We start from the raw sequence: 27,592 nt of genomic DNA on the forward strand, positions 1-27,592 counted from the left end.
CTGGACTGATGAGTCAAAATTTCACATTTCTGGCTGTAGCAGGAAGCAGTTTGTCCACCAAAGGGCTGGAGAGGGGTACAATAACGAGTGTCTGCAGGCAACAGTGAAGCATGGTGGAGGTTCCTTGCAAGTTAGGGCTGCATTTCTGCAAATAAAGTTGGAGATATGGACAGGATCAATCGTGTCCTCAATGCTGAGAAATACAGTCAGATACTTTTCCATCATGCCATACCATCAGGAAAAGCATGCGATTGGCCTCAAATTTATTCTGCAGCAGGACAACGACCCCTAAACATACAGCCAATGTAATTAAGAACCATCTCCACCATAATGAAGAACAGGGAATCCTGGAAGTGATGGTTTGGGCCCCCGCAGAACCCTGATCTCAACATCATCTAGTCTGTCTATGATTACATAAAGAGACAGAAGGATTTGAGGCAGCTTAAATCCACAGAAGATCTCCAAGATATATGGAACAACCTAACTGCCGAGTTCCTTCAAAAACTGTGTGCAAGCGTACCTAAAATATTTGATGCCGTTTTGAAGGGGAAGGGTGGTCACACCAAATATTTATTTGATTTCTCTTCTGTTCTTTTACTTTCCATTTTGGCAATTGACAAAAATAAACTATTAAAACTACTATTTCTGAAAGCATTCCTAATTTACAGCATTTTTTCACACTCGCCTAAAACTTTTGTATAGTAGTGTTTACCTATATGGTGACTTCCCATCAGGGGGCGAGTCCATGACTCCCTACATTCATAGGATTCTGGGCCTCATTCAACTTAGAAGACTAAGGACATTTAATGGTGAACAGGAATTACAGCTGGGGATAGCACCAGAGAGGAGGTGAGTATTGTAGCCTCCCAGGTAAGTTTTCAGAATTGTCTACTGCTTTGGGAAACAGGAAAGTGATGAGGGCACACAGAACAGTATACAGAACTGTTAATATGCAAAACCATTTTAATGCACACAAAAACATACCAAAAAAAAAAAAAACTGATAAAAGTATGGTACGCTCTTCTGCCTGAAATCATTCTCAAGTCTCCATTTTCTTGGCGAAGCAAAAAGGATGAAACAAAAAAAACGGCCTTATTTAGACAAGTTGGTAATAGTGTGCCACCTTTTATTACTGGCCAGGAGACCAGCCCGTATTATGAATGCTGTACAAAAGGAAACAAATATGAGACAAATATGTGCACTGCAATTACAGACCTTCCTTATAGGTTTCCAGTTTCCTGGTTGCCATGTTCATTTTCCAGCTTTACCACCTATTGGGTCAATGACCTGGAATAAGCATGTAGACTGGAAGTCCTGACTATACCAGTTTTTAACTAGCTCTGTGAAAGTGACTAGCTGTAGGATAGTTGGATCAGCAGGCAGAGACCTAACTATACATTGAGTAGGTTGGGAGTGCCAGTGCACTTTTCCCTCATGAAAGGCTGTCTTTTAATTGTATCTCAAACATGTAGACAAGCATACACATTATAGAAATGTAAGCATTGTTTAATTTTTGAAGTTTGAATGCCATCTATAAAAAAAAAACAGTTAAAAAAAAAAAGTTTTTATTTCTTACCTCTTCTTGAGAAACAATGCTTACAGCAATACAAAAGAGTATTAAAACGGGTAATTAGTATAGCAAAGGGCAATGACTTGCTGGTACGTGAGAGTAAAAAGAGCCATAGGGGTGGGGAATAAATTATTAATGGAATATTGCCCCTGACCAATCATCTAATCATCACAGGGAAAAAAAAAAGACAGTCAACTGGCCAAATATGAAGAAAAAAAAATGCATGCTGGTTATCCATTTTAGTCAGGGACCTAAAACAAAAAGTGCCTTGTTGATAACACCAGTATGGGCTGCTACAAATAGAAATGGAATGAGCAGGCAAATTAAAGTGCAGCTAGAAAGATCTGCCCTAGTAAATTTAAGGTAAGGGTTTAACTTGCTGTCACACTAAAACACATTTAAAATGATTATTCTCCACCACTAGCAATCAAATTAAAATCAGGTAAAAGAAAAACAATACTCCAAATGTTTAGCAGAGTTTTTAAAATCCAAAGTTAGAGCAAGCTTAGAAATGCCATTCTTGATTCAGCAGAAATAATTATCCCTCTGCCCATTTAACAATTATAATCAAGATAAACCAAAATACACGGCTTGCCAGAACAAGCAGCAAAATATTAAATCCACAAAGAAAATATTAGTGGAAAACAGAAGGGGAGCATACATTTTATTTTGGACTGTGTCCTTTATGTCTTTATTCTTTCACTTGAAAATTTCAACCTCATCCTGGACCTACCACAGCCTCTGTCAGGCCGACATACGTTGTAAACATTTGACACCCAGGAAGGTGGAGGCATGGCCCAAAGTGTGTGTTTTGAAGTGGCTTGGACCAGGTCTTTCAGTAAAAGGAATATAGGCATTCCACTCCAATGATCCGTTATAACTTAAGGGCTCCTTTTAAACAATGAAACAATGTTAAATAAAAAAAATAAAAAAATATTTTTCTCAAGGGAAACTATAGATTAACAAATATCTTCACTAAGAATTTGTCTACATGTACGGCAAATGAGATATAAAATGCATAGATGTGTTTAAATCAACTTTAGCAGACCCACGGCAGGCTCTTTACTCCACACAAAATATATGCACCATTGGCACCTAACTGCCATCTGAAGGCTAGTTATTAAAAAGTTCAGTCCTTGGGGCTTTATTGCTCCCCACAAAATATAAATGGGTTGGATAGCAGTATGCATAATCCATCCCAGTGCAAATTTCCACAACACTCCTCATTGTCTGCTGGTTCTGGGCAAAACACAGCCAGCTAGGATTAGGAGTTACTTAGCAGATGCATCATTGCTGGGTGAGCTCTGTCAGGCTGTCACATTCACATCCCTGAGAGAGGAAGAGCCTTGTGTATAAAGTTCAGTAGACAGCACAGGCAAGGCAGAGTCTAGCTGCACCACAGAACCTCCCTGAGCCAGGATCTGCTGGATGGTTTTACGTAGATTTGGATGCAATCGTCCATGAGTCTGACAGAAGATTTCCAGGGCACAAGATTTCAGTGGTCCAGCGCTAAGATCTTCATAAAGTGGGATAGTGTACATCCTAGAGGTCTAAAATAAAAGAGAAGATAAAAAGGGACATTTATTATAAAGTATAATAGTTCTTACTGTATAAATAACATGCATTATCTATACAACCAGAACAAAAATTAATAACTATACATCATGCCGCGAAAACGCAAGGTGGGCCCAATATGTGGGTACAATCGCCCGCTCCGATATTCAATTACATGTACGAGGTTGATTCATACAGAGGTTTCATCTCCCAATGTTACTCAATGCTATAAAACAATTTCCCCAAAGGAGCACCCCATGAGCGTGGTATCCAAATTGGAAGGGGACGTAGGTTCTCTGGAGGAGGAACAGTGGGAGGAGGCTCTCCTGGCAGTCAAGCAGTGCTCCATGAATGTGGCACAGTGCTCGTCACAGCTATATATACTCTTACGGGTCCACTACACCCCAGTGAAGTTATTCCACATGGGAAGGAGGGAGTCCCCTACATGTTCTAGATGTAATAGAGACCGTAGAGACTTTATTCCCCTTATGTGGTGCTGCCCAAAGCTGCATAGATATTGGGAAGAGGTCACTACCACTATTGCCAAGGTCTTTTAGGTACATATGCAAAACAAGTTTTAAGGTGCAAAGCACCAGTTCCCTGCGCTCAGAGAGGTGTAGCTTCTAGTCCACCTCATTAAGGTCTTTCCACTGTTTCTGGAGCTGTGGATGCGACAACCCAGGAAAAAATGCTGCGGCCTTGCTGCCCTTTACACGACCAGGGAAGTCTGGAAATACTGTAAACAACAAACAAACACAGGGGCGCACAGGCCTAGTGCATTATCCTTTGCTTGGTTTATTAAAAATAAGAAGATTAAAAATACTCACAAACGAGTTTCTTGGTTAAAAGCATATCATGTAAGGAACGCAGTCCTCAGTAGTATGATCCGAGGGTAAGTTATCCCTTGAGTTAGTAGTGGCTAACGCGTTTCAAGGGTTAGCCTCTTCCTCAGAGCCTAAAAAAGCATGTCTAAGCTTAGACATGCTTTTTTAGGCTCTGAGGAAGAGGCTAACCCTCGAAACGCGTTAGCCACTACTAACTCAAGGGATAACTTACCCTCGGATCATACTACTGAGGACTGCGTTCCTTACATGATATGCTTTTAACCAAGAAACTCGTTTGTGAGTATTTTTAATCTTCTTATTTTTAATAAACCAAGCAAAGGATAATGCACTAGGCCTGTGCGCCCCTGTGTTTGTTTGTTGTTTACACTTTTAGGTACATATACCTGGGGATCGAAAAATCTGTGTGCTGGCAATTCTGAGTGACCTACAGATAGATGATGCACTCAGGCAGGCCATAGCGAGGGCATTATTTGAAGCCCGGAAGGCAATACTTAGCCATTGGATCTCTGCAGACCCCCACCTCGAAGGAATGGTTAGCTCAAATGCGGGATACCCTCAGACTAGAAAAATATATTTTTCAGCAAAGAGGCTGCTTGCTATGTTAAATTCAATAAACAATGGGCACCTTGGTTAGACACACCAGGTCTAGCACCAGTGGACTTGACTATGGACTGGTTGGTCATTGACAAGAGGATAATTACAAATTGGTTTTAGAGGTTACCCTTGAGTAATGGAGAGTGGAGTTAAGGGCACATTCCTGCAAGTCGTGCATCTTTTAATGGTTATGGTTTATTAGGTTTCTATGGATGTAAAACTTTTATGCTTTTAAATCCGTATGTTGCATTGTATTTTGACTGAGCTGGAGACTGTACTGCTGGCACAATTTTTTATTCAATACAATTTTGAGAAAAAATACATAAAAAAAAAACAACAACCCATTATTAAGAGACTATGCATCATGCCGATTTAATATACTCGATCTACTGTGCCATACACTGGGCGACTACTCGTAGATCATTTGTAAAATAGCTTATTCTCTAGTATAAGCTTTCAACAAACCCTGGTATTTGTCTATTTAATCTGTTCTATCACCTTATAAAAAGGAATCGCTCAAAGGTATAAAATGCAGGCACCTAAAGAATCAAAATGTGTTTTAAAAGTGCAACTAACCTTTAAAAGCAAATTCCACTCAAAACAACTCAGAACTAGCTAAACTTCATAGAGTAAAGTTGTTTTTGTACTTGGGGACCTGGCCTCTTTTACCAACAGCCTTTTTCACCCACAAAAGTGGCCATAATTTCCAGTGTGTTTGGGGATGTCTCCTATGTGGTATTAATTGAAGCAGAATGTTTATTCATTTTCCAAGGGATTAACAAACATAAAGTAAAAAAAAAATGTAAAATTAATTAAAATGGTAGTCCCAGTAAACCAGCAATACAATACTTTGTAGGTTATGTCTAAATTTACTGTAAAGGCTTCCATAAAGACACGAGGTAAAGTTTCCCACTATTTAGATTGCGATTCCTTTAAGCGGAACGGTTTGAAGATTTAGTACTCAGGGCTTCATCTCTCCACCATGCTGGGTGAGGGGTTCTGAAATAGTCCATCTGAACAAGAAAGGACTGATTTTCAGTACTTTCTGGACTGATAAATCCTCATTAGGAACCTGGAATCTGGAAGTTCGGAGAGATATTCGGGTGGGAAAGAACCTTTAAACCCTGACTACTGGCCCTAGAGAAAGTTAAATTGTGTGTGTGTGTGTGTGTGTGTGTGTGTCCAGAAAAGCAAGAGAAAACCCAGCAATTTGAATGAGATGGTTCAGCTGCTGGTAACCCAGCCTTTGGGACCCCTGGAACAGTCCGGGACTTTAAACCTGCATGGGACTTGGGTTTCTCTCACTGATGAGCTATATCTTTATGTTTGAACCATGAGTGTATGGAAATTTTTTTTTTTAATGCAAAAGAATGGACCGATAAACGTGTGATGACACACCCAGCACTCAATGTACAATTCTATGTTGTTGCAATGATGATTATATTTTATTAGAATATAAAATATAAAATCTGCTACTATTAACACAAGTAATCAGAAAATCCCACATGCGTTATCTTACTCAGTTACAATCATAACAACAATTGGAAAGACACACATTAGTAGCGCTATTTAACATCCTTATTATCAAAAAGGAGGCTTATTTAAAAAAAAATAACTTAATAGTCCAATACAGTTCTTTTTTTTTCACCGGTGTAATAGATGCTCACAACATGCGCCTTCACCACACCTCTCGGGACTCCCCCTAGGCAAATCACACTCACCGGAAGATTGATATATTTTTAATATAGCATCCACCATTTGCCACCCAAGCCTGAGCCTCCTCGGTTTCCTGTTTGCTCAAATCGACCTTAGGGTGTCACTTAAAGTATAAGTGCTAGGTTCTTCCCATAGAATAAGCTCCAAAACATGGAGCTTATTCTATGGGAATAAGGTCCTCACTGCTTTGAGCTAACAACAACTTGCTGCATGATGGCTGCCACGCTTTCACTATCCATTTTTTTGGAGCTTATTTTATGGAAAGAACCTAGCGCTTATACTTTAAGTGACACCCTAAGGTCGATTTGAGCAAACAGGAAACAGGAGGCTCAGGCTTGGGTGGCAGATGGTGGATGCTATATTTAATGGTGCAGTGTATCAATCTTCCAGTGAGCGTGAATTGCCTAGGGGGAGTCACGAGAGGTGTGGTGAAGGTGCATGTTGTGAGCATCTATTACACCGGTGAAGGAAAAGAACCGTATTGGACTATTACGTTATTTTTTTTTAAATAAGCCTCCTTTGTGATTATAAGGACGTTACATAGTGCTACTAAATGTGTGTCTTTACAATTGTTATTATGATTGTAACTGAGTAAGATAACACGTGGGATTTTCGGACAATTTGTTTTGTCTATACTGAAGGAAGCTATTTTGTGTTACCTGTTTGGAAGAAATAAAGACTAACTGCTTTTACCTAAAAGCTTTTGCTTTTATGTGCTTGGCTAATGATTTTGGGCTCCAATATAACAACAATAAGCTAACAAAAACAAAGAAAAGAGCGCACCAGCCTAGCGCATTATCCTCAGAGGGCTTTTAATGAAACAAGGTTAAAATCAGCTACTCACAAACATGTGAAAAATTCCAGCATATTAATTCCATAGAGCAAAATCCTTGTTAAAGGTCCAATGTCTCATGAAGACGAAGGGCTGACACGTTTCGAGGCTGTGCCTCTTTCTCAGGCTGGTGCGCCCTTTTCTTTGTTTTTATTTGAAGTGTTTTGTTGACCACCCCGGTCATAGAGGGCAGCAAGGCTTAGCAATAATGGATGCCAAGTGAGAGTTCCGAGATAGAGGCAGCCTGAGGACCTGGTTCTGAGCACAGGAGCAGGGTGCTCAACATCAAAAGTTTCTTTTGGAGTAACAATAAGCTAAAACTGCCCCCTACAGACCTAACCAGCTGCCTTTCTATGGCCTTTACGTTCTTGCTCAGTTTTAGATCAAAATAGATAGCGGAGTTCCACTGTTCAATTCTCAGCAGATTATGATTTTTGACAAAGCAGAAACCACTCCAAACAGAGTTAGCATTTTAGGACCAATACATAAAGCTAAACTCCAGGTTACTGTAAACCTATACTTCGCAGGGGGGCACCTGTCCCACAGTGCAATGATTAAATTCCTGTTTTGTTAGAAGCAAGCACAAACACCAAATTCATTCTTCGCTCTCCTGGCAGCCAGCACTCTTCAGCCTCCAATGTTCTCAGGATGTGGGTGGCCCTTCGATATTATGTACAATGCAGGACAACTTAGTTCCTGCATTGTATGTGATGACTTGGAGAAGTGGCTTCTGGTACCAGTCATGCTGGAAGGAAGCCTGAGTAAGTGGGGAAAAAGTTAAGTATATCCAAATTTTTTATTCCCCCTAAACTAAAGGAGAATTTCACCAAGAATTCTGGGGGACGGGGGGAGGTGATATGGCTGGGGGGGCACTGCAAGGTTACAGTAACCTGGAGTTCTGTTTTAACTCAGCTTAAAATGTATGAATATCTTTAAAGTAGAACATTAGGCCACACTTAAGGAAGTTTAATGCAGAAGAGACATGTGTAATGATATCCTGTACTGGACACACGAAAAGCTGTAGCAAGCGGCAATGTTGTTCAGTGATTATAGGTCAGCCACGACAGTCTGGCAGAACAGTTACACATTGCCGCAGTGATTACCCTCTCCCTCCTCCTCTAATTCATGGAATGCATAGGTTCTACACTTCAAAAGAGCCTTTATCTCAACTCAGAGACATCAGAAACCAGAGCTTAGGCCTGTGCAGAGCTGTAAACCGCTAATTGAGTCCTGGCAGGATGTTTCTGGTGTCCAGGCCTATTGTAAAACTTTGACCAAATCCATGAGGGATAACCAGAACTCATGGAGGATCGTAAAAGGCAATCATAGAGCTCTTCCCAATTCAAAACTTAACAAATCCACACATGATTCATAAGCTCAGACAGGAACATGACACATTAATACTAAGTATATATTTGAATGAGAAATGTTGTACTGAACGAAATAAGGTCATACATGACCACACTAGCACATATAGAACCGAAGATGGCTGTCAGATATTCCCTGAGTGACAAGTTTATCTGAGCTATCCTGTGTTTAGTATCCCTTCACGCGAAATGCAATGCTGAACAATAATCTAAGAATGCAACCAGTACATATTGGAAGATATGAATAGTAGAATAAAACTTTCTGTAGAGGAGGGACCTGGTAATGTCATAACCCCAGGACAGCCCGTGGCCACTCCGTGTTATTGATCAGGGGCATCTGTTAACACTCCTTTGATCATAGAGAAAAGGGGGGAACCCTAACCAGTTGGGAGTTCTCCTTTACCATCAAAGCAGGACCATCTGTCAAGTTTGAAAACCGATAACACCTGGCTCATCGACTGAACTCTGATAGCACGCAGGACATTGACTGCAAGTATTCTTCCTTCACAATTCTACCTTATTTTTCTATTGCTGAATTACGTCTCTATTTCTTTGAAACCTCTTTTTTTCTGTACATATTTTATTTGCACCAACTTTGAACTTTTTATTATTAAAACCTTATTTTGAAAAGTGTTAACCTTGTCCCTAAGCTTTTAATGCAAGTTAACAAAGAACCGGTCTCTTGAAGAGTGCTACTGTATAGAATAAATCCTATGATCATACCTGTCTGCGGTGACAGTGTGTGTTGACAGTGTGTGCTACAGACAATTATTCTAAAATAATTGTTATTGCTAGAATTATGAGCTTCCTCCTGCTCAAACCAAAACGGAGGTGGTGGAATTTAAAGGGTTAATTGCTTAATTAGCCCAGTGAAAATCGCTCTCAGCCTGCCGGCACCTAAATTGTGATCCCGTGAGCTGGACAACCTTTGTGCAGGGTGCAGCTGAAAGTGCCATTGCTATGGAAGTGACAGCATGGTGCGAGATTGGCCTTTGTCATGAGATAGTGAAGAGGGCAGGGATCGGATACCTGCGTCCATCACAACATGGTTTGCACGTGCAGCTCACTATACAAGTTCAGCAATGCAGAATCTGACTAAACTCCCACACATGCAGGGGAGTGACGTCATCCCCGCTCGGCCAATGAAACCGAGTGGTGATCGAGACCCAGAAGCCAGCCGCCCAAATATGTCAGCGTCCAGGTGTGGAGCTCGGGGACGCTGCATCACTGGAGCCAAGGTAAGTATAGTCCTGCTTTAAAATGATCCCTTTTAGCTTTTGAGTGTTCTTGGATGATGCAAGCTAAGTAGACACAAAAGACAAATGGTTTTAAGTCATGTTAGGTACTTTATAAAGATTGAAATTACTTGGCAGAGTAGAAAATGGCGCACTCGAGGCAAGTCTGGCTGGAAGTTGTTTCGCACCACAATCTGTAACCAGCGAATCCGGATTTCTGTGTTCATAGTAGCCAGATCAGAAGAATAGCACAGGGACAGCTGAAGCATCACCTCTATGAAAAAGAAAAAAGGCGGCTCAGATACAACATGCCTAGACATTGATTTTTACACTGCTCAAAACCAGTAGGCCTCTCACCACTTAAATGGTGTACCAGTGTTTTCTCTCAAATCTAGCTGTCTAGACCATTTCTACAAGAAAGCTGACAGCCTGCTGTGGAAATGTTTAAAAACTTGTGACTGCTATTGCTGCCTTGTGTCTGTTTATACCATGTTTAGTAACGCTGACAGTAAAAGGTAAATTCTTAGGCCCCGTTCACACCGGAGCGTATATCAGCTTGTAAAACACTCATCTCTGAGGTCTCAAAACGTCCGACAAGCAAAATCCCATTAATTTCAATGGCATCTGTCCACATCTGAGCATTTTTTCGCCTGAAGAAAAACAGCTGAAGCTCAAAAAAAGTACATGAGTTTCTTTTTTAGCAGATTACAAGCGTTTTTGTTAGATGTCAATGCCTGCCTCCCAACACCTGCAAAAAACACCTCAAAAAAGCCCCCCCCCCCCCCCAAAAAAAAAAAAAAAAAAAAAAAAAAAACACCTGAAAATGATACGCTCAGGTGTGAATGTAGCCTTAATCTTGATCAGAAACTGGCTGGTTGTTATGAGCAACTGCTCTTTAATAATAATACTGGCAGCCCTCCAATTTTACAAATCAAGCCTAATTAAACAAGACAAATGTTATTTTGGCTTACTGTTCCCTACCGTTGTGCATAATATTTTTTTGACAGTCAAAGTTAACTTTAGGTATACTACAATGTTGAAATATAGCGATACTAGTATCCTTGTTCTAATAACCATAAAGACAGTCATTTTAGCATTGCAGCACATGTATGGCTACTATAAATTTCAAAGCTACTTTTAAAATAAATATAATATAAAATGCAATCACCTGGTCGCAGTGGAGACTGATCTAACAACTTGTCCAAAAAGAGTACAGTCTGGAAAGTTTGCCAGTCTGCAATATTGACAAAGGTGGCAGCAGCTTCAATATCCAGAGGTTCAGCCATCCACAGCTGATTCAATGCTTCCACTGAAGAAGTGAACACAGATCCCTGAGAAAGATCTGGCTGGGTCAGGGGAGGCCCTGGAGCATTAAGCCAGCGATCAAAATCCAGACCTGATGTTGGTGAAAATATATCATGAGGACACATTTAATATATGAGAAGAAGTATATGTTTTAACTATTACTTGCCTTACCTTCACTACATGATGGGCTCTCACCCCTTAAATGAGGGAAAAAGTTGAGATAGGACTCCAGCAGATCATTAGCTACAACACTGTGGAACTTAAACTTATCAATATAATCCTGAAAAGCAAAGAATAGAAATTATTTGCTGGGAAACACAAAAAGTTTAAGTCAATTATAGTCGATTTAGAGTGCAACTGTTGAGAAAAAAACATTCCCCTTTGGGTTATGTACAAGGATTTTAACAACCTTTTTGCAGATTCCTACCTTTTGCTATTCTGAAGAAATCACTATTTGTTTCTATGTGCCCCTGTTCTGAGTGGGTCTAATGGGAGTGGTTTCATAATTATCAATCAGCTGTGCAGCTGCAAAGCACTACTGAGGAAATCTGCTGAGCCTGCATCCCTTTAGACATGTTCCTATTGGGAGTATCTCACCAAAAATTACATTTTTGTTGCAGGGGATGCCTGAAATCTGACTTGTATCTTAGGCAGACTTCTGGGAAAATCAGTGAGGCAATCACACAAGCAGAAAATGAGGTTTCTGGGGTGTGGTCAGTACACATTCTGTGCACAGAACAACTCCAGATAGCCATATTGCATTTCAGAGATGTATAGTAACGAAGTAGAACTACTTAAGTACTGTACTTAAGTACCGAAATGCGGTATCTGTACTTTCCTAGAGTAGAATTTTTTTCTCCTACTTCTACTTTTACTTCACTACATTTTTTCGATGATTTCGATACTTCTACTCAAGTATTTTTTTTTTGTGCTGCATAGTTACTCGTTACTTTTAAAAAAAATTACCACTGCCAGAACAGTAGATGGCAGGTTGCATAAAGCTCAAAAAAATGTGTATAATGTCATTTGTAAATCATAAAAATAAAGGCTGTGTATAATAAAAGCTGCTATACCAAATCTTTCCAATAAAAAGAAAATATGAAACAAACAAATAAATGGTGCTACAGCGCTTGAAGTGCATCAAGAAACTACTAACAAACACAGGTTAATCATTTGAAATAATAAAAAACAATATGATGTTCAAACGTTTGACTTCTTTCTTTAATAACTACATAACACAGTACTTGTACTTCTACTTTCAGTACTTGAGTAGAATTTTTTTTTCAAAACTACTGGTACTTTTTACTTTTAGTACTTAAGTAGCAAATTTTTTTGAAAAAACTACTTGCAATACTTAAGTAAAAAAAATGTTGAATACTTTAGTACTTCTACTTAAGTAACTTTTTCTGCGAGCACTTCTACTTCTACTCAAGTCACTTTTTGATCGAGCACTTGTACTTTTACTCAAGTAGAAATTTCGAGTACTTTATACAAGTCTGTTGCATTTACAGAAAATTACAGAGCTGCAGATTGAAAAGGAAAGGTAATTTTTAATAATATTCAATTACAATATGATTTGTGTTGCATATGTATACGCTATATTTTTATTTACCCTTTAACGGAAATATATAATATAAAGTAAAAAAAAAAAAAAAACATTGGATTGCAGTATAAACTACAGTATATGGCCATGGGAAAACATGGACTTTGGAAATGCACCCCGGCAACATGGAATGTTTGTCCTAGAGGTTTATTAGTTATGCTAAAACTCAATCTTTGAAGAGACTGCAACCTTTTAAAAAAGCACATAAAAATCTGTTGGAATTAAAATGATCCTTGGAATTAGTACAGTATCTTCAGGATATTCACCTCCAATTAAGATGCATGCGCAATGTTTGTATGTAAAAGTTATTAATCTGAAGTTGTAAAAGGTATCTCTGCTTAGAATATGCACACTAAGACCTGGTTCACACTTGTGCGACTTTTGATGCAACTTGAGTCACACAGACTCACATGACAAGGAAAAAATTTATTGCTTTTAATGGTGCCTGTTCTAATCAATACGACTCAGAATGGTGGGATTTAGGAAAAGTTTCCTGCACTACTTTGGTGCGATATACAGAAAATAGATGCCCTTAATCAGGAGCTTTCATATTCCCTTGACACCTGTGCCACATTAAAAATTTGAACCGTATATTTGGATAAAGAGTTATACACACCTCTTGTTAGAACAGCTGTATCTAGGCTACTGTTTTTGGCTTGCAAATATATCTTGTCTGAATGGATTGCCTTACTGCCTCTAAAATTTAAGGACTGGCACACCCAAGTAAATTCTTCCTTGCTTGAAGAGAAACAAATAGTTAAGCTTCGGGGGAGTCCATTCAAGTTTAATAAATTATGGGAACCCTGGTTACAGGCTCCAGGCCTGGCCCCAATGGCAGTACTACTAAGGCTCCTACAATGTTAAATACAAGTTGGGAATTCTCTTGGATTGTTGGATCCAGGATGTATGGGATAGTTAGTTATAGGTAGTATGAAGTAGGTTGGCAATTAGTGTAGGTTTTGCTTACTGCATATCTTTATTTGGTACTTTTTTCCTTTGTTTGTATTGTTGTATGTAAAACGACAAAGCTTTCAATAAAAAGTTATTTGAAAAAATAAAAAATGTTGAACTATCTCATTCTCCTGTCTGGCTCCATGGTACAATTCTCACCTATGTTCAATGAAGGCAGTCTTGCTGAGACTTGACCGTAGGTGGCGTCGCTTCAACCTGAGTTTTCATTATCAGGTTTGGAAAGATCATTTGTGTGTCTATAAGGGTGAGACTGCTAGATCAACCTTTTTCTCCCATGCCATTGAGAAAAATCTTAGCAACCCTAGACCACTCTTCTGCACCATTGACAGATTATTAACCTCGCAGTCCCTCCACATTACCAGCCTCAACACATTCTTTTTTCTCCTCAAAAATTGACAAAATAAGGCTTCGCATTCTCTACACAGCACACATTCCTTCCACATCACTTCCTGATCCACCCAGTTTTACTGGTTCTTCCCTCTACTTGACTCTGCATCTGTGATTAAATTGGTCTCTAATATGAAATCATCCATCTGCATACTTTATCTTATTCCTGCCCATTTATTTAAATCCTGCTTTCGTTCTCTATGCCCAATTATCATAAATGACTCCCTTAGCACTGGTTTTGTGCCAACAATCCTCAAAACTGTTGCTATCATCCTGCTACCAAAAGCACCCAGCATGGCTCTGTATAATTTAAATAACTTTCACCCAGTATCTAACCCTTTCTGGCCAAGATCCTTGAGCGGGCTGTGATATCTCAGCTACATAACCATCTGACCCTAAACAACCTGGTGGTCGGAACACACGCTGAGCGGCGAACCGCACCGACACCTTTATACTTTATTTTATGCACTAAATTGGAAGTTTATCTGCTTTTAATCTTTTTAATAAACATACAGTATTACACTATGGGCACTTTTTTTCTTATTTACATTTGCTGGATGAGAGCCTTATAAATTGAGGGATTTTGGAGGATCCTTTACCCACTTCAGGAAGTACTCCATAAGCTACACCTTATGCTTGGAGAAGGAGGAGGGGAATTTCCATCACATATGTGTTGTGTCTGAGAGCACTACATGCCTACTTGATATATATCTCTGGTGAGTGGGGATCACAGGAGGGGAGCACGTAGTGGCACCTTGTGAAGCACCAGAAGAATAAATTAGCACACACCTTTTTGCACTAAATGGACTTTTAACATTATTCACTTGCACTTTATGTTAATATTGTTTATTAATTTTCATACTGTGATTTTGCATTCCAGATTGCACTTTATTTAAGGATATTGTTTTTTTTATACAGAATTTTCTTTCGGAGATTGTTGCAATTTTTTTATCTTGGTTTAGCATCTTGAGGTTTAGTACCTTATAATATAGCAGCAGCTTCATTTCACATCACTGAACACTTAAAATTGTAACCATAGCGGGTACAATTTCTTGGCAATGTCCCCGCCGTCCCTTCCGTTGAGTTACTAGATGTGCTCAGAGGTCAAGATCACCTCAAACTAATTTCTCAATTGTATGATATGCTGGGTGTTAAACAGGTGACTGATCTGGCGTTTGGTGTTTGGGCGTCCTGGTTGGGGGATGTTGGGGAGCTGGAGGAAGAGGACTGGAGTGATGCCTTGGGAGGCCTGCCTGCTGGTTTCCCCAAAGCTGTCGGACCGGCTCACACAAATCTACATTACCCACAGATCGTACCTCACCCCGGTAAGGATGGCCAGATTTGACCCCTCCCGCTCCTCTGCATGCCCCAAGTGCCTGCGCTCCTCGGGAACGTTTGGCCACATGATCTGGCATTGTCCGGACGTGCAGGGATTCTGGACCCAGGTGGTCCGGTTCCTCCACGACCGCATTGGCTGCCCGGTCTCCTTGGACCCTAAGTTGTGCATTCTTGGGATTTTCCCGGATGAAGACGTGGACAAATACACGCTTCACTTTCTCCGTGAAACTCTATTCGTTGCCTGGAGGTTGATAGCCCAAAAGTGGATGCAGCCGGTTGTGCCTACTTTGTCCTCCTGGATGGCAGCCGTCAATGTCACTCTCCCATACAAAAAAGTCCTCTATGCTAATAGGAGGTGCCCAAAAAGGTATCATAAGATCTGGGACCGATGGCTCGAAGCCCCTGCCACGTGCACAACCTAACTATGGTGGTTGGTTTTGGATGGGACCCAGCCATCCTATGCCTTCATGTTTTCGCCCGCACCCGTAGCGCATGCCCAGCCTACAGTTTTTGCAGATGTTGACTTGCTATGGTGGACTTCTGTGGTGTGCCCTTATTACTGATGTTACCTGTATTTGCTTACCATGATGTCTCCCTCGGTTCCGTGGAATTCTTCATGTGAAGGGGGGTTTGCTCGATATTGTCTGCTTACATGACTTAACCTTGTGTAACATATGCCTAAGCAACGTTCTCCATGACAATGCCTATACCTGTTTGTATTTTCATATGTGATGTACTTAACTCAATAAACGTTTGTTTAAAAAAAAAAATTGTAACCATAGCGTGCCTATTCTATAATTACTCAGATATACATCCACACTAAACCAGAATCTAATTTGGCTGCTTCTCTCTATCGAACGGTATTTGTGATATTCAAACTTGGATGGCCCATAATTGCCTTCAATTAAACTGTGACAAGACTGACGTCATAGGACCACCCACCCGTCATTCTGTTATAGGCCTTGCGGGATATGGTTAACAAAGAGTGATGGTAAGAACAAGCTTGCACTACTCTTCTAAACAGATGCACCCTTTTTACATTAAAATTTTGATTTTGTTTTATTCATAGTCTTGACTAAAATGCCATTTTAGTTATAGTTATATTTAAGTCATCCGAATGGTTTTAGTTGACTTAAATCTAATGGGTTTAGTTAAATTGTAATGCATTATTTAAGCAATTCTCCGTAATTTTCAAACTCATCCATACTCCTGGAGTAAAAATCTAATAACATGTAGTGGGAATGGGGAAGTTAATTGGAGTGAGGGAGTGCACAGGGTAGAGAACTGGTCTGGGGAGGCTGTTCTTTTACACAGTGCTAAGCATTACTACCTTGCTAAGAGGGGAAACACTCACCAAATGGTTTGCAGGGCATTGTTCCAGAACTCCCAGGCAGCAGGCAGACAGAGCGAGCCTGCGTCTCTCTCAGCCAATACAGTTTGTCAGGAGGCTGGGGCTTTAACAGATGGACAAAGCTCTGAGGAAAGAGGACTTTTAAGTAGGTAAACGTCCCTTTCTCACATGTTCATTCCGTCTTCGTTCACTGACGAAAATTGGAATAGAGTTTCATTGTAGTTTTTGTCAATTGACTTAAATAAAATGTTATTTAGTTTAGTTTTTGTCACTGAAAACATGCAGCTGACAAAAATTTACTAAAATTTTTTCGTCAACAAAATTAACACTGCCCTGCAGGCTCTGCTCGTGTAGTGTAATGACTGCAGGAGCAGACAGAGAGATGTGAGCTGTCTGCTGACAGCTAACATTCCAAACAACAAGGTTACACCTGGAGAGAATCTGTGGCAGTTTTCGATATGGAAAACTATTGTATACCCTCTGTGAAAAAGGAGCAGACCTGACTTAGTTTCTATTTCGCTCTGACACCTAAAACAAAGTCTATCCGCTTAATTATTGTGCCACAGGCCACGCTTGACATTTATAACGGCACAGAAGCTTAGTCAATTTCCCATTTTATCCTTACCCTGAGGAAGGCATCAAAGTTGTCCTGGTCCCCGCATAACTGGGACAAATAGTGCACAAAGCAAAAGCCCTTCTCATAGGTGAATAAGTTCATGAGGTTACTAGGGTTCACACCTAAAAGACAACAAAAAAAAAAAAAAAAGGATTAAGAAAAAGGATAATAATTTTAGCTATTTTTAAATATAAAAAAAAAATGTTAATGTGAACCCGAAAAAAGTTAACTTCAATGCTCAGGCCTCAAAAAGTGTTCATACTTGCATTCTCTTCCCTCGCTTCTTAATTTTCCTTGGGAAAGTAAACTGACCTATCTGGAATTTCCAGGCATTTGACTTACTCTTTTTCCCCACTCCACAGTGCTGATGCTTGGTGACTGTCTGCCCTAGCACTTAGAATGTCATATGGGAGTAGAGAGAGAGTCCTAAGCCATCACTCCAGAGGTGGGGTGAATAGTGACAGGGGAGTAAAGAGTAGGTTAGTAAAAGATGTTGTGGGGACCAGAATTAGTTATCCAGTTGTAAACACTCATTACATAGTTGGTGAGGTTGAAAAAACACACCAGTCCATTCAGTTCAATCTATGGAGTGTTTGCTTGTGTCTGTGTCAAGAGTACATTGTATAACCCTGTATGTTGTGATCGTTAAGGCGCCCATCTAAAAGTTTTTTTTTTAAACTATCGCCACTCCCTGCTGATACCACCACTTGTGGAAGAGAATTCCACATCCTTATCACTCTGACAGTGAAGAACCCTCTACGCAGTTTATAGTTAAACCGCTTCTCTTCCAGTTTCACTAAATGGCCGTGAATCTTCTTAAATTCCCTTTCACTAATAAGTGCTTTCCCTATGCTAGGGTCACCAGTACAGAATTTGTACATTGATATCATATTCCCTCTCAAGCGTCTCCTCTCCAGAGAGAATAAGTTCAATGCTTGTAGTCTTTCCTCATAGCGGAGATCCTCCAGTCCCTTTTTAGCTTTGTTGCCCTTCTCTGTACTCTCTCCAGTTCTAGCACATCCTTTAAGGACTGGTGCCCAGAACTGGATGGCAAACTCATGATGTGGCCCGACCAGAGTCTTGTAGAGTGGGAGGATTATGGTTTTATCTCTGGAGTGAATCCCCTTTTTAATGCATGCCAATATTCTGCTGGCCTTGCTTGCAGCAGCTTGGCATTACATAAAATTGCTGAGCCTGTCATCCACTAGGACCCCCAGGTCTTTTTCCATCCTAGATTCCCCCAGAGGTTCTCCCCTTAGGGATTATCTTGTGTTCAAATGTTTTGCACCCAAATGCATTACTTTACATTTTTCAACATTAAACTTCTCTCTGTTTTTGCTCTGCATAGCTTTGTATCATCTGCAAATACTGAGATTGAGCTTTTTTTTTCCATCCTCTATATCGTTAGTTAATCCATTAAACAGAATTGATCCCAGGAGAGATCCTTGGGGGACCCTGCTTAGCACACAGGACCATTTCAAGTACTTGCTATTTATCACGACCCTTTGGACCCGTCCCCGGATTGGCTGGATTGGCCAGCTTTCAATCCAGGTACTCACCCTATGATCCATGCAGACAGACCTCAGTTTGTACAGTTTGTAGGGAACTGTATCAAATGCTTTTGAAAAAATTAGATACACCACATTTCCTTTTTCTAGATGGCAGCTCACTTCTTCATAGAAGAATAATAGATTTGTCTGGCAAGAACGATTCATGAATCTGTGCTGATTACTACTAATGATATTGTTTTCATTACTCAGAGCTTGGATTAAATCCCTTATTATCCCCTCCAATAGCTTGCAGACTATTGATGTTAGGCTAACTGGCCTGTAGTTCCCATGGATATGTTTCTGCCCTTTTTTAAATATTGGTACAACGTTGGCTTTTCTCCAATTAGCTGGAACCATTCCAGTCAGTAAACTGGCCATAAAAATTAAGAACAATGGTCTAGCTATCACCAGACTGAGAGTTCTTTAAGGACCCTCGAGTGTAAGCCATCTGGTCCTGGTGACTTATTTATGTTAAGTTTTTCAAGTCTATATCTGTTTCTGTCTTCAGTTAGCCACGAGGGGGCATTCTGTGACATTTTATTAACATTTTATTTACAGCCTTGGCTACTATATCCCCCCATTTCCTTTGCGAAAACTGAGAAGAATGCATTTAAAACCTTTTGCCTTCAATTTGTCTTTTGTAACCAAAATACCTTTGTCATCTTTTTTGTGGCCAATATGCTCTAGCCTCACTTTATTACTGGTAATGTATTCAACCACTTTAATACAGGGCACTTCCCTCCCTTCCTGCCCAGGCCAATTTTCCCCTTTTAGCGCTGTTGCAATTTGAATGACAATTGCGCGGTCATGCAACACTGTACCTACACCAAATTTATGTCATTTTCCCCCCACAAATAGAGCTTTCTTTTGGTGGTATTTGATCACCTGTGCGATTTTTACTTTTTGCTAAACAAATAAAAAAAGACCGAAAAGTTTGAAAAAAAAAAAAAAGTTTTTTGTTTATGTTATACAATTTTGTAAATAAAGAAGTTTTTTCCTGCACTGATGAGACTGCACTGACAGGCACTGATGAGGAGGCACTGATGGGGTGGCACTGATAGGCGACACTGATATGCGGCACTGATAGGTAGCACAGATATGCAGCATTGGTGGGCACTGATAGGCGGCATTGATGGACACTGATAGGTGGCACTGACGGGCACTAATGGGCACTGGTGGGTGGCACTGACGGGCGGCACTGATGGGCACTGATAGGCGGCACTGGTGGGCAATAATGGGCACTGGTGGGCGACACTAAAGGATAGCAATGATGGGCACTTGTGGGCAGCACTGATAGGGAGGACACTGGTGGGCATCACTGATGGGGAGGGCAATGGGGGGCTCCCTGAGCCCTGATTGCCATCCCTGGTGGCCATAGTGGGCATCCCTGGGGTCATAGTGGGCATCCCTGGGGTCATAGTGGGCATCCCTGGTGGATCTAGTGGCATCCCCCCCCCCCGAGGGTCTGCACTGGTAATCAATGATCTGATTACCAGTGCCGACCCCCCCCCTATCAGGGGAGCCGCCGATCGGCGCTCCTTTACTCGTGCCTGTCAGGCACGAACTAAGGAAAGCCGATCAACGGCTGTTCCTATTTACTATGTGACCAGCCGTGATTGGACACGGCTGATCACATGGTAAAGAGCCTCCGTCAGAGGCTCTTTACCGAGATCGGAGATGCAGGGTGTCAGGCTGACACCTCGCATCACCGATCGCTGCTCTGCGCGCCCCCGGGGGGCGCCCAGAGCTGTGTTATCCTGCCGCCGTCATATGACGTCCGGTCAGGATAACACAACCACATTCCCGCCGTCAATTTGTAATAGGGCCGGCGGGAAGTGGTTAAAGAACTTCATTTTTTTTTTTTTTTTTATCTCCTCCACTATGTACCTTTCGTGGTCTATTTTAGCAGCCCTGATTGCACTCTTACATTCCTTATTGCACTCTTTGTATTGTTGAAATGCTGACAATGACCCCTCAGCCTTGCATTTTTTAAGGCCTTTTTTGTTTTTATATGCATTTTTTACGTTGGAGTTTAGCCACCCAGGATTTATTTTAACCCTTTTAAACTCATTTATAATTGGAATGCACTGGCCAATACCTTTATTTAGTATGTTCTTAAAGCACTCCCATTTTTCCCGTGTTCTTTGTTTCCAGGATTTTATCGCATTCAATATTGTCTAGCAAGGAGCGCAATTTAGGGAAGTTGGCTCTATTGAAACTCATTGTCATTGTATTACCCTTGTGCCCGTTTCCCAAGTTGCCCTGTATTTCCACATCCGCTATCAGGTGTTGTTAGTAATCAGTAGGTCTAGTACTGCGTTATCTCTTGTTGGTGCATCTACCAGCTGACCCATGAAATTATCTTGCAAGACATTTAGAAATTGGCGGGCCTTAGACGAATAAGCGAGTCCTTCTGCCTAGTCGATATCTGGAAATCCCCATTATAATGACATTTCCCAGCCTTGCCGCTATTCCAAGCTAGAATAGATTTTCTTTTTTATTGCTCATTAAAAGCTTCTTAACACTTTCACATTTAACAAAGGTTCTTACAGACTTTTTACCTGGATCCAGTTTGGCCTGCAGTCGGCTGAATGGTGTATCCTGACCAAGGATTCGGATCTGTCTGTGCAAAGCTTCAAGTCGAAAAGTTGTCTCAAGACATGTGAAAGCAGCACCTGAGAAACACAAAATATGGATTTACATAACTTAAAAAAAACATTAGGATGAAACCTGCAGTTTTATTAAAATTGCCCTGTCAGACCTTTCATTATACATTGTTGAAGAATGCTTAAATCACATGGATTAAAAGAGATCACTAAAAATCTGGAGTTTTTTATTTAGAAACTCTAACGAAGAGAGATTGTAGAGGACAAATAGAAGTATTTCTGTTCAAAGCAGTGCATTTGTAAAATAACCACGTTTAAATGCAGATTATTGTTCTAATTCTAGAGTGGCCTTCTACATGCTAGGGATTGGATGGTAGGTTTGCTGCTATAAAGGCAAAAAGAGCTGCAAGATAAGCTTTCAAACCGGCATTTGACAAAGGGTCAGGATATGGGATTGTAAAACTTACTATTAAAGGGACACAGGCACTCAGAGACTGATGGGGTTATACTGCTGCCTCCTGGAGGATTTGGACACTGGCAAATATAAAATTGTGGCAAGCCTAGTATAACCCCTCATACTCCCACATGCCTCATTTTTGTGGAAAAACATTATTTAACAGCATGAAAACAGCCACAGGGGATTGCCATGTGTTCTGCAAGGAACTCCAAGAAATTGGCTTTACATTAAAATTATTATTACATGTAGATTAATGGAGGCTGCAACTCCCTCTTATTCTAAGACACAAGCTGGAGGGGCGTGACACAGCCTGTTACTGGCATAAATCTGCCCACACAATGTTATTGCCAAAAAATAATAAAGATTTGATATAAATTATGTTTCTCTTTAGTTAATTGATGGACACAACTCCTTATCTTCTTGACCATTGGTTATACTGCCCCCTACAGGAGTAGGACACTAGGCAGGGAAAAGCTTGACTACGCCTATGGGGCAGTCCCAGGGGATATACTCCCACTCTCAGCTATAGGCACTCCATTTTTTTTCTGCCTAGTCAGTAGTAAGGACCTAGTAAGTTCCTTGCTGGGATCGCTGGTCCTGGCTTTTTTTTTTCTTTTTAAAAGGGAACTTTTTCCTATCTGTTATTTTGTTCCTGTGAGAATCTACAATCAATTGCCGGACTGGGCAATGGACTGAATGATCTAGATCCAGAGGGTCCCCCCAGTCTGGCCACGGAGCGCGTGTAGGCCTCAGCCCTGCACTAGGTCAGCCATGACATAGCCCCACTGGACGGGGGCTGGCCTGAGAGTTAAACGTCTTGTGAGGGCGCATACGTTCCTCCTGGCCAAGAGCCCCCTATTCCGATGGAGCGGTGGTCTGTCAAGAGCGATGCCCACCCTGTTCCTGGTATGGTAAGCAGCTCTCCCCCTTCTACTCCTGTAGGATTTTGGGGTGGACGTGGGCTCCTCCTTGAGACTGTTGGACCCCCAGGTTCCCTTCCTTCCCATGCAGCACCCTGCCCCTTTCTCAGTCTCTGCAGACTTGTTACCCATCTCCACACACCCTCTCTCCCCTACCATGGGGTGGCCGTACCTTTTAGGTCGGTCAGAGGTGTCAAGCTGGCAATGGGGTTGGGGGAGCAAGCCGCCGGCGACCGGACGATCAAATTTTGGGAGGGGGCTCCTGCCAGGGCCCCTCTTTATGCTGGGATCTTGTTCGGAGCTCCTGGGGTCCCCCCTGGGCCCCTGGTAGCCGCACATGGCCGCCATTTTCTTGTAGCCTTTTTGTGCTGTAGATCGGCGGCCATGTTTGTGCATCCTCGGCGGCCATTTTTATGTGGTTTTCTCATTGCAAATAGCGGCGGCCACGATTTTGAAGCTATATGGGCCGTGATTTTGGAGGTAGGAGCACCTCCTTATCCCCTAGTGCTGACTCCTGGATATTTCTCTTCCTGATCGCTGCATGGCGTGCAGTTAGCCTATTGCTGCAAGCGCCTGATTGATGGTGGTGAGTTTTTTTGTGGGGTTCTCTCTCCCTCTTTCTGCTATAGCATCGGTAGTGCTCTTTTGTCACCCATAGGCCCTCCAAAGCGGCGAGGGTGTTCCCCTTTCCCGCTTACTTTGACAGTGGGGTTGTCCAAAACGCACTCGTGGTCCCGAAGCATACCGCATAGCAAAACGCTTATTAGGATTCCCTGCTTAAAAAGTGGACGGTCCCACCTGTAGTGGACTCGCCAGTTTCCAGGTTAAATAAAGCTACCTTAATCCCGGTTGAGGAGTCCCCGGCCTTTAAAGATCCAGCTGATAGGAGGGCGGAGACTCTGGCCCGCCATATGTCGCTGGTTCGGCCAGTATTTACTATTGCCCTGGTGTCACAAACTCTGACCGAGTGGGCTAAACTTTTACGCCGGGACCTGGAGGTGGAACGGCTTCCCCCTGCCTTTCCTGAGCTGCTGGATCAATTGGTCCAGGGGCTACAGGTTATCTGTGATGCCTCCTTGGATGCGGCTCCTTTGATTTCTAGGCTGTTTTAGCAGTGGTCCTTCGGCGTATTATCTGACTTAAATGCTGGTCTGTGGACCAGACTTCTAAGAAGGCCTTATCTGTTCTCCCCTTCGCCTGTTTGGAGCTTCCTTAGATTACATGGATTAAGGGTCTCACGGGGGGGAATTGGACTCTTTTTGCGCAGGCTACCAAGGGCACCGTGGGCCATTCTTCTTGGCTCATAAGAGGCCTTTTCATCCCTCAGGGTCTCAAGACAAGGGATCAAAGCCCTTCAGGGCTTCCACCGGAGGTTCCAAGAGGACCTGGTCTGGCAAGCCATGAGCGGGTTCTTCCAGACCTGTGGACAAGGCTTCCTCTGCATGAAGGGGGGCTCGTCTTCAATGGTTTCCAGATCCGTGAGCTTCCCTGGTACAGGACCAGTGGGTTCACGAAGTCATTTGGTCCAGCTACAAGATCGAGTTTCGGTCTTATCCTCCAGAAACCTTCTCTTCCAACCTGCACTTATCCCCAGATTGCTTACGGGGTCTCTTAGGGGCAGAGCAAACTTGCTATTCCAAGGGGTGATTGTCCTGGTTTCGACTTGACTGTTTTCAGGAGTTTTACTCAAACCTGTTTACAGTTCCCAGGAGGGAAGGCAAAGTACATCCGATTCTGGAGTTCAAGGCGCTAACCTGCATTGTGCGGGTACAGAATTTACGAATGGAGTCCATTCGAACGGTAGTGGCGTCCCTACATCAGGGGGATTTTCTCGCTTCTATCTATCCACATCAGGGACGCCTACCTTCACATTCCAATATGTGCTGGTCGCCAGTGCTTCCTCTGCTTTGCTGTTGGCGAGGAGCATTATCAGTTTGTGGTGTTACCCTTTGGTCTCGCCTCCACTCCTCGGGTCTTCAGAAAAGTGTTGGCTCCGGTGCTAGCATTGTTGCGTCAGTGGGGGATCGCGGTGCTGGGGTACCCGGACAATCTTTCTTCTGCGAGCAGAGTCTCCGACTGCTCTGATGGACAACTTGGAAATTACTCTGCGAACTCTGAGGGAGTTTAGTTGGATTCTGAACCTCCAGAACTCTGCTCTGATTCTGTCCACAAGACTGGACTATCTGGGTCTGACTCTGGACTCGGCCTCAGCCAGAGTGTTTCTTCCTCTGGAAAAACTCCAGAAATTGCAGAAGGCAATCCAGATTCTGTTGGCCAGCAGACAGTCAACCCTCTGGGCTTGCATGCGGGTGCTGGGTCTGATGGTGTCTACCATCGAGGTGGTTCAGTTTGCACAGTTCCACACGAGATCTCTGCAAAAAGATTGTGGTGAAATGGGACAAGAATCCACAGTCTCTAGGCAATCTGATTCTGTTAAGCTGGGGTACAAGAGGTTCCCTGATCTGATGGCTTCATTCTCTGGCACTTCGACAGGGAAAATCCTTTCTACCCCTGTACTGGACGGTTGTCACCACGGATGCCAGCCTGTCCGGGTGGGGAGGCATCCTCGGAACAGATTGTGCTCAGACTGCCGATCAATGTACTGGAACTCCGAGCGATCAGACTTTGTCTGGATCATTGGACAATTTATCTTCAGGGGTGTCTGGTACGAATTCAATCGGACATTGCCACTGCCGTGGCCTATGTTAATCACCAAGGGGGCACAAGAAGTGTCCTTGCGGCTCAGGAAGTAGCCAGCATTCTAAGGTGGAGAGAAGGAATCGTTCCAGCCCCCTCTGCTGTACCCATTCCAGGGGTGGAAAATTGGCAGGCGGATTACCTCAGTAGACAGGTGTTGGACCAGGGGGGAATGGTCACTTCATCCAGAGGTGTTTCGTCAGTTGTCTTTCTGGTGGGGTGCTCCTGAGGTGGACCCGTTGGCCTCTCATCTCAACAGGACGGTACAGAGGTTTGTGGCATGGTCTCAGGATACTCTGCTCTGGCCAACACCACAGATACATCAGTGGCTCCTTGGAGTAAGTATCGTCTGATTTACGCCTTCCCCCTCTCAAACCTCTGCCAAGACTCCTGTGCAGGATCGAGGCAGTAGGGATTCTAGTGGCTCCAGACTGGCCTCACTGGTCTTTGTACACCAATCTGGTATGGCTGGTCGCTGATGCTCCTTGGAGACTTCCTCTCAGGGAAGATCTGCTGTCCCAAGGGCCAATCTTCCATCCTGCTTTACAGTCGCTGGCTTTAACGCTTAGCTGTTGAAAACCAGGTGCTGAAGGATAGAGGTTTGTCTGAATTGGTAATTCCTACGCTGTTAAAGGCTAGAAAATCTACCTCTAGGAAGATCTACTATCATACTTGGAAGATGTACATTGTGTGGTGTGAGTCTCTTGGGGTTCTCAGTTGCTCCTTTTCGGTGGCTCGGATCTTGGCTCCAGGGAGTTTGACAGTTTGCTCCTCCCATGCGGTCACCATTGCCTCAATTTGGTGTAATCAGTTCTCCAGAAACATCCCTTCAAAAATATTTGGGCGGTTCTCCTGCTTACGCTATCCCAGAAGGTGGCCTTTTTGGTGGCTATTACTTCTATGTGCAGGGTGTCAGAGCTGATGGCTTTGTCTTGTCGTTCACCTTCATAAAATATGGTGCAGCGCTAAAAAAATACACACATATACAATATGTAAAATATCAATGTTGAATATATAATGTATATGGGTCCATTAAAGTCCGCAGAAATTTGGCAGATCTCCAGTGCAAGAAAGAGGAGTTTTAACACCACTTGAATCGTGATTCCATCACCAGAGTGTATTAAAGCCTCTCCCCTCCATCTTTCGACCACTATGGGTCCCTATGCCTTTAAGATATCAATGAAGATAGCCTGAGGACCACCGTCAGTACAAGATCTCCAAAACCACAGATATACTCCACAACAATCATCCCATAAAATACAGAAAGAGATCTAATGCTCTCTGTTTCAACAAACTTTATTAAAAGCATATAAGGTTAAACTCACATGGATGGCACTGTCACAGTGCTAAATGCAGGAATGTACAAGCTGGTAGTGTACATCGGAGCGCCGCGGGTGACGTCAGACTCCTCCCCCCGTACGCGTTATGTCAATGGGCGTGACTTCGTCAGCGGGGTAGGGAGAAAGACCGCACCCGCTCCTATTTGTAGTCATCTCCTAGCAACCAGACGCTATACTAGATACAGGAAATGAGGGAGGAACACAAACGCTCCACCCCCCTGCCGGGAATCAGCCCTGCATCCTGTAGACACCGGATATCAACATATAGGCTGGCTATTAAGAACATGCAGGGGTTTTAAACATAAGCTCCCGAACACTCAAATGAGATTACACTTAACATGCAAACATTAAAAAGCACTACTCAATCATGCTTAAATAATGAGATTGCCAATAACTGTAGCTACTTACCAGAAGCAATAAAAAATACACGTTTTATGCAAATTTTTTTTTAAAAAGTTTAAACATCAAGGTCATAAAACCGCAGGAGTATGACGTCTAACCGCGGAGCTCCGAGTTGAATTACATTAAATTTCCCAATAAAACCTATGCCCCATTTTAATATATACCATATATAGTGTCAAAAGGAACATATAATAAAATAAATAAGAAACCATACTTAATAAAAATGAAAATAAAAAAATCAAACAAATTTACCTATTGGAGATAAAACAATTTAAATCCAAATCTACGTTGAGTCCCCCTGGTGCTAATACTTTTGTGCGATAGATCCAAAAAGA

The 27,592-nt window shown here is 42.2% G+C and overlaps 1 protein-coding gene across 1 annotated transcript in view; it reads right to left on the bottom strand.

Annotated features, from left to right (window-relative positions):
- Window positions 1–2,320: 2,320 nt before the first annotated feature.
- Window positions 2,321–27,592, bottom strand: part of RNPEPL1 (arginyl aminopeptidase like 1) — a 39,661-nt gene continuing 14,389 nt past the window's right edge. The window contains exons 6-11 of the mRNA XM_082252507.1: window positions 21,397–21,510; window positions 17,295–17,407; window positions 11,190–11,298; window positions 10,882–11,109; window positions 9,845–9,987; window positions 2,321–3,120 (exon numbers count right to left, since the gene is read on the bottom strand). Coding sequence (XP_082108633.1) covers window positions 2,878–3,120; window positions 9,845–9,987; window positions 10,882–11,109; window positions 11,190–11,298; window positions 17,295–17,407; window positions 21,397–21,510 — 950 coding nt within the window. The 3' untranslated portion in view covers window positions 2,321–2,877. The remainder of the gene's footprint in view (window positions 3,121–9,844; window positions 9,988–10,881; window positions 11,110–11,189; window positions 11,299–17,294; window positions 17,408–21,396; window positions 21,511–27,592) is intronic.

The sequence above is a fragment of the Pelophylax lessonae genome (assembly GCF_965119305.1).
Source record: "Pelophylax lessonae genome assembly, chromosome: 3".
Classification (NCBI taxonomy): domain Eukaryota; kingdom Metazoa; phylum Chordata; class Amphibia; order Anura; family Ranidae; genus Pelophylax; species Pelophylax lessonae.